A 7,795-nucleotide genomic window follows, 5' to 3' on the forward strand; every position below is an offset into this window, starting at 1 on the left:
AGATTTTAGACACGTCACTATCACTATGGTACCATTGCATGCGGCTGAGAAGGCGTTCTGAATCTTTCATCGACAAATTAACACCTTCTTTTGGCCGCAAGCGGCCTCGCTGGTTAGGTCTAGACTTTTCTGGTGTTCAAATGCAAGCCTTCGGAGAGACAAGGCTAGTAGGTACGGAGGGATGAGGCTGAGCTTCCCAATCTTTGACCTCTCTGGCTTTCCGGCATACCCGGGCTAATAATATGGTTTATGAGAAAGTCATAAGTTCTCATTTCTCTCGTTTCGGTGCCCGCCAATGGACTGCCGGAAATCTGGTGTTGCTTATTAGTCCCAATGGGAGGAGAGCTTAACGGACTGTGGGATGTTCCCACCAAGACAGTGTCATCTGGTATTGGTATGTCCGTGTGGAATGGACTGGCAGCCTTGCTTGTCACGATACCGGTTGTAACCCTCACGATAAACACGATAAGACTTGGACATAGAGCATGGCCGCAGACGCGCGTCTTGAATTACGGGCTTATATGTCTGAGCCTGTAAGTCGAAAGCTCAACTCCTAGCACTGTGGGAAATATTTGAACCAGAGAATAATAATAACGCTCATCCAGATACCTCATTGTCCACTGGATTGACTCCATCATCCACGTATCTCGAACGAAAGTGACGTACGGCTATATCCTCATTTCAACCTTCTTCAGCGTCCTCAAGATTATATCGGACGTGCTTGTCCTTTGCGGGAGTCTGAAGCTGCTCTTTCGACTCGAACACCTATCTCCTCGGTTTGGAATGGTAGAGTACAGAGGGTTAAACCGGCTCTTCCTCGCATTCCTCTTTCTTTCATTTTATCATATCTGCCTCCTTTTTGCGCGTGATATCGCTTGGTTGTACGCTTCGGACCCTCAGGTCATACAACTACTCGCAACGGCTCGGAATGGGTTTGAAATCGCATATATGGCCATGCAGTTTTTGGGAGCAGTGATTGCGTTCTCTTGGGCTCGTGATCTTGATACGGTATCCATCAGCGGCTACTATCAGAGATATATAGTAAGCACAGACATCTGTTGTTATAGATCCTTGTTCTCGGAGGACTCGAAATGGCTGATTTCAGATTATAGCGGGAGGCACCTGTTTCATTACTCTGCCTTGTTGCGCGCTCTTTCTGTGAGATTGTCATCGTTGGTCAGCTAGACCGATGGCCGGCGCATTTGGCAACAATCTTCCGTGCCAGAGACGTTACGTACAGTCTCTTCAGTATAGCCTTTACCTTGTTCATATCCTTTAGACAGCCGAATAGTCCCAAGGATAGCTATATTGCGAAAGAGGAAGACGAAGTACAGGAGGTGAAGCTGTGGGTCTTGCAAGCAATTGAGCGGAAGTCTGAGAGTGGAAGAGCTACGGCGCCAGAATTGGAAAGTACACTTCAACAACTCGAAAGGGAGTTGGAGTCCAAGAAAGTTTTGCAGAATGGTTTTCTTGTACCAAAAGATACGCAGGGTTTGAATTATAGGTCGACAGAGGCACAGCTCCTAGAAATTGAGCGGATCCGGATGTTGTACAGAGCATGGACACCTGTCTGTAAGGGATGAAAATATGACAATCTCTTTTTGAATGGTACCGGTACTTTACAATGAATTGGACAACTAAATGAAATCGACTTGTCGCCATCTCCGTTAATATCTGCCCAGAAGTTGTTTACTTCAATTCCCTTTCAATGATTTATCCCCGACCTCAGCATCGCGCATGCAACCTGCATTGCCGGCTCCACATGGCGTCTCGGCGGGCATACGTAATTCGGAGGCAGCAAAAATACGTATCTTACCAGTACTCGCTTCTCATCCGTCACCAGGTGGACTTTTCCATGTGGGCTAGGTGCATACGCCGCAAGTTCGCACCCCAACATCACGTTTAAGTTGTTCAGTGCGCTGTGCCTCCAGCTTTGTCCCGTACTTCCAGAAAAGTGAATGGAGGTCCGTTGGTCGTCGCCGAGGTATATTCCTGACCCATAGGTGGAGCCATGCAAAATGGCCCGCCCGTGCATAATCCGAAGACCGTTGGCGAGGATAGAAAATAAGCGTGATGCGGTCGTGCCGTGGAACGCGATGTTGCTATTCAAGGAGGCACCAGTCTGAGCTTGGTATTGAACCTCGCGTTCGTAGTGCGAGTTGAGAAGGATGAACTGTTTAGAGTGTCCCATGCTCGGGACGCGGAAACCATCGGGCACTGAAAGCATGAAACCACGGAACTTGAGGCACATCCATAAAAGTAGATCCTCGCGGTCCTTGCCGTAACCATCGTTGCTGCTGAGATGAATTGCAGTGTAAAGGTCATCGGCAGTTTGAAGGGTTGCAAGTGGCGGTAAAGAGTCAATTATCGACCTGAGTCGCGATGGAAGTAGGGGACAATCAGGGAGAAGATCGATAGGTGCGGTGTCCGTAGCAGCGGCGTAGATACTGGTAAGCAGGAGGTCCACAGCCAGCGGGTCAACAATCAGATTGTGCAACTGGACTTCAAGCGATGCCTTCCGGAGGTTGGTGGAGCAGCGTTGAGAACAGGACGTTGGCTTCCAAAGTTTGACAGATAGAGATCTGGAACAGAGCACGCAAGAGTGTGGAGACTGATTGATGAGGTTTTCGACAAGTGAGTGGATATCTTTGAGGATGGTTTGGCCTGTCGACAAAGTGTTTAAGAGAAATCCATGAACTTGTACCGCTATGGTACATGTAAACAGGTCCATAGGTTTATTGCAAAGCCATTGAGTTGGCCGAACTTCCGGGGAGTCCCAGACCTCGTGATGGGCAAGGTCATCATCCTGGGGATGGTAATGGATGCAGAATCGTGCTGCTAGATCGGTTCCACGCTTGCTTTGCAAGCAGAGTCGGACAATGAGGATTCGAGCATGAGCAGGTATGCCTCTTGCGCGGCGCTGAAGATCTCCAAGAGTCGTGAGAGGGAAGCTAATCTCATACTCGCCATGTCCATCCAAGATCGTCTCGACAGCTTCTGTCAAGTTGCCGTTCAAGTTTTCGTTGATCGATCGTCCGCCTCTTGGGCTCTCCACGCCAATTCGGTCAAGCAACCTGTCAGCCCGCCCTGGCTCCTGACGCCGCAGTCGTACTCGCAGCGTCTCTAGGTCTCTTGCTCGACGAATCAGAGAGTCATGAGCCCCCAGGAGCCGAGTAACTGTAGCCCTTATCAAGAATGGGGTAGGTAGAACAGAACCGTTCGGGAAGAGAAGGTTTTGTATGCAGAGGAACGCTTCTGAATCTTGGCTGGAATTTTCTGGGAGATGTCGCCATGCATTGATCAGGCCGTTTAAACCTTCTGGTGGCCACCCGTCTCTCAGCCTTACTAGCACTGACTCGCAAACTTGTCTCCCACGAACAGTGACCTTTTGAATAGCAAGCAAACAATTGAGGACCAGCTCAACTTGACTACCATCATGACCAATGTGGGCCAAGATTTGTCGGGTTAGTTGTGTCCGGTTGACCCTATTCTGAAAAATGTCGAGGAGCTGTCCAAAATGTGCTTGATTGCTTGGGAAATAGATCCATACAAATTCTCGTCGCCCAAATTGACTTTCAAGGATGAAATCAACGGCATTTGGGGGTTGAGTCACTTTGTCCCACCATTGCAGTTGCTCCTGGGTAAGTCCAGTCCCTGAAATAGGGAGATGGGAGCGAACTGGATCGATCAAATTTTTCAAGTCGAGGACATATGTCTGCCACTGATCGAGCTCAATCGATTTCGCGACCTTCTCTAGATACCCATCACCTTGCTCTTGAATCAAGGCAGTGAGTAATAGAAGCCAGCAGGGATTTTCCAACTGGTTCAGGTGACGGCGTTCTTTGATGTATTTCGCAAAATTTTGGACGCTCTGTATGTTACCCGCCTGTAACAGGTGCCTCATTTCATCCACGTACAAGTCAACTTCTACGAGCATGACGGAGAGACATTCAGTATACCAAGCGTATTCTAGGCTCTTGACTCTCCCAATTATGCGTGCAAAATCCGCTCGACTTGTGTCAGGAGACGTTCGCCAGAATTGTACTTCCTTTTGGATTTCATCCAGCGTAAATTGCTTACCGGTGGATATTTCAAGTCCACCAATGATGCTCTCCAGGAAGGACTTGAAGCGGAATCCGTCGCGATTACCCGTCTCTTGGACATGGTGGAAGATTGCTTCAACACTATCCCGTGGTGGAATCCTAGAGAAGCGCTTAATGACTCCCGATGGAACATATTCATGCACCCAGCGAGCGCGGCATATCGCAGAGCCCAGATCGTAAATGAGCATTCCAACATACTCGCCGGTTAAACCGTCTAACAATTGACCACGAAAGACATCTTGAGCTTGCTTAAGGGTATCCGTTGTGAGATCGGCTATGCCGTGCGGTGTAATGGTACTGGTTCGTTCGAAAACGGCATAGGTCAAGTTTGTGAGGGTAGTGATCACGAATACGATTCGGTCTTCTAGAGTCGAGTGTTGATGTGAATTTTTGAGTAGGCATACCAGTGCCTGGCACAAACCGTTGTCTCTTGTGGCTACACCCAATTCGAGTAGGGCCATACCGTCAACGTCAGGGGACGGCTCAATGCAGGTGTGGATGAACAAGTCGATGGCGGCACGTCCGACGCAATGAGCTTGGTAGAGGATATCGAGGACTCTATCAAGAGTCGCCAAGTCTTGTGGGCGTACATATAATCGCTCGTAGCAGGTTGGCTCAAGCAACTGCAGACTCTCGTGCGCTCGAGCAACCATGTCGGGACCATCCAAGTCGTAGATGTGTAGCAGCTTCACCCGTTGCTCATCATCCAAGTCTGCATGTTCCCATTCACGAATCCGTTCCAGTTTTGGACGCCATATTTTTAGGAGATGCCAGCTCGGGAAGAAGTCATCAAGTAGCTGCAAAACCTCATTCCCGACTGTTTCTTCGTTGATATCCTGAAGCCAGGAACATGTGTTGTATAGGGTTGCAAAACATCGTTGCTGGATGAAATGAGGCACCTCACGCTCAACCCGCGATCGAGTGCTCGATATTGCCAGGACAGCCCATATAATGTCGTTGGTTATGAACTTTGTCACTATCCGAGCGATAAGGGCTTCAGTCAGTTGCCTAATCCAGTCAAGGTGTCTTTGCTGGCTTGATAGTAACACCAAAAGTGCCCGGACGACTCTTATCTCCTCTTCACCAACTATCGCGGGCCTTAACTGATAGGCGATGCCAACACAGCGAAGGTATCGCTCTGCAGTTAAGTCCTTCAGCGCTAGGAGATACATCGATGCAAGAAACGGAGAAAAGGCGGAGAAACAAGAAAGCACAGCGATATCTCGAGTCGACGGCGATTTTTCCACATGGTCGTTAATCAAATCGCGCAGAAGATTATCGCGTTCATCGCCTATGGAAGTCTCAGACGCAACGCCAGCAGTTGATACTCTCAGTGCCTCAACCCATGATGACTTAGGGTGAGGATGACCATTGGTGAGGTATTCCGCCAGCTCGGAGAAAGCCTCAACCTGTTGCTGCCATCTCCTTCTGGAAGATGACACATCATTCCTAGTGAGGAGAGCCTGGGGTCTCCACTTCATCGGTCGCGCTCCTGGATTAGGATGGCATAGGGTAGTTTTCGTCTCAAGGATCGAACCATATGGCAGAGACAAAAAATAAGCCTGTGTTTTAGATTCTAGGACTAAAATGCGGGAACAAAATGACTAGAGATGGAGAGGATGAATGAGTTGCGAGGCTGAAGCATGAAGAGATAATAATACCCGTGATAATTTCTTGTGCAAGGCAGACAAGAAAGGCCAGAGTTCAGCCTCATGGCGGGGGTTCAGGCACAACCGAAATACCAGCTTCAGTGCTGAAGGGTATCTATGTTTAACATGCGCGATAGGTTCCTAGCCACAAATTGGATCGCGTTAATTGGTCCCATACTTGGATCTTGATACTCTCTGGGATGAAGTCATGGAGTAGCCTCAGCCTTGCGATACGACCACCGGTGCTCATCTTGGAGAACGATATAGTGAACCTGTATACCTTCGCCATTAGCTATACCTCTAAAACTTAAGGACTCACAATGGGGAACTTCGCTTCGCCTAATTCAGAAGACCTTAAAGATGACAAGGAGACAAATGTGCTGGCAGAGCTCTACCATGCTCTCGACTCACAGCCCACGGGTGTCGAGATACACGAGATGTTGGTTGGTGCCTGGGAGTCAATAGGGGAATTAGGTAAACACTCACATACCATAGACATTGAAGTTCTGGCAGATGCTGATGATCACAATGGGTAGACATGGCATATGGTGCTGCCGATGTGCTTCTTCAGCTTGACCCCCGAAACAACGTAGCATCGGAATACCTTCGGCATACAAAGTTCAGCAGAAGTCGGGACGAGAGAATGTCTGCATGCGAGGTTCTCCATATGGAGAAAAGGCTAGAAAAAGGTTATAGATCGCTCCGTCTTGACGCCGAAATCCTCAGTGTGGAGCTCTCATCGCCATTCATTCGGGATGCCTCAGACAATCAAGCAAAGGCATTGTCCGTTCTTGATTCAATCAGCAGCGGCAAGGTTTCATCCGCGGTATCCGTCAGCCAACCGGTCTCGGTACGCGAGGCCGCCAGAGGAGTCCTTGCCAACTTCGAGCAGGCAACGGAGCTGATACTGGAGGATTTTGAAGAAGTCGTGCAATGGATGACGAATCAAATCGGGAAACTAGACACAGAAAAGATCCGACAAAGGCTCGCAAAACGACGGACGCATCTCGAAGCCGCGCTCCCCGAGTCGATGCAGAAGAACATCGCCACGGCGTTTCAGCTGACCGAAAGAGACCATCTGCAGAGGAAGTACGAGAACACAGAGACTATATACGGAGATAAAATAGAAGATATCCCGCCGGCGAACTTCTTCGTCTCGGAAGATAACTATGCCTTTGATATGGAAGAGCTAGCTCAGGGCATCGCGATCCAAGACGGGGTGATGCGAAACCTGCTCAGCCGGCAAATGTTCTCGCAGTCCGACATCCAGACCATTCTCGCGCACCCGCTCGGCGAGCGCTTAAAGCCCTTAGAGGAGGCACAGCAGCGATTGAAGAAGGGCGTCCGCACCGCCACGATCGCCCGGATCGAGGAACTGGGGAAGATCATGCTGGCGGATCACTCCATGGACGGCGGGAAGAGTCAGGAAGGGGTGGAGGAATTCCTCGCGTTCGTCGCGACGCTTCCGTCCGCGGAACAGGATACCGTCAGGCAACTGAAGGTACCGGCGGCAGATAATCATACGGGGCAGCCGTTCGACTATTCCATTGCGGAATCCATCGATGATGCGAGAGCGGGGACGACATGCTATCACAAGGTAAGCCATCCGCCCTATTCTAGAGATATATTGGGGACAAAACTCACTCTGATAGGTTGGCGACTTTCTATCTCAAGCCGCGGATTTCCTGCGCCAGCAATAGCGACGAACTTTTCATCTTCAACTATCCGACGTAGACCTACATGTTCCGGATAAAGTACGTGCTAGAGGGATTGTAAAGGTCGCGTGGAGGGCGACACGTACAAATGGCACGATCTCATGACCTTTACGAACGGAAGAGGGGAGGCTACCGGCTCTTTTATATAAAAAGGCAAGCAAGTGTTCACAGAATCAAAAACATTGATGATCATAAATATATTACCGTTTTCGTTGTTTGATTTCGATATCGATGCGATAATAATGAGGTTTCGATATTCAGTCACGTGAAACGCGGTCTATCTTGAAATCCTTCACCGAAGTATCAGAGTCAGGGCTCTGTCACAAAA

General features: G+C 49.3%; 3 protein-coding genes across 3 annotated transcripts; 2 read left to right on the forward strand and 1 right to left on the reverse strand.

Annotated features, from left to right (window-relative positions):
- The first annotated feature begins 230 nt into the window (after positions 1 to 230).
- P152DRAFT_462739 (uncharacterized protein) lies at positions 231 to 1,633 on the forward strand. Its single transcript, XM_033680405.1, has 3 exons — positions 231 to 533; positions 606 to 1,041; positions 1,113 to 1,633. The coding sequence occupies exons 1-3, from the start codon at positions 334 to 336 to the stop codon at positions 1,581 to 1,583; spliced, it is 1,107 nt and encodes a 368-aa protein (XP_033529881.1). The 5' UTR covers positions 231 to 333; the 3' UTR covers positions 1,584 to 1,633.
- On the reverse strand, positions 1,446 to 5,853 carry P152DRAFT_228311 (uncharacterized protein). The gene has a single exon (XM_033674539.1). The coding sequence runs from the start codon at positions 5,582 to 5,584 to the stop codon at positions 1,706 to 1,708; it is 3,879 nt and encodes a 1,292-aa protein (XP_033529882.1). The 5' UTR covers positions 5,585 to 5,853; the 3' UTR covers positions 1,446 to 1,705.
- A 10-nt stretch (positions 5,854 to 5,863) lies between these two features.
- P152DRAFT_444189 (uncharacterized protein) lies at positions 5,864 to 7,660 on the forward strand. Its single transcript, XM_033677799.1, has 3 exons — positions 5,864 to 6,226; positions 6,289 to 7,349; positions 7,405 to 7,660. The coding sequence occupies exons 1-3, from the start codon at positions 6,073 to 6,075 to the stop codon at positions 7,450 to 7,452; spliced, it is 1,263 nt and encodes a 420-aa protein (XP_033529883.1). The 5' UTR covers positions 5,864 to 6,072; the 3' UTR covers positions 7,453 to 7,660.
- The last annotated feature ends 135 nt before the right edge of the window (positions 7,661 to 7,795 follow it).

Source organism: Eremomyces bilateralis, assembly GCF_010015585.1.
Source record: "Eremomyces bilateralis CBS 781.70 unplaced genomic scaffold P152scaffold_39, whole genome shotgun sequence".
Taxonomy (NCBI): domain Eukaryota; kingdom Fungi; phylum Ascomycota; class Dothideomycetes; order Eremomycetales; family Eremomycetaceae; genus Eremomyces; species Eremomyces bilateralis.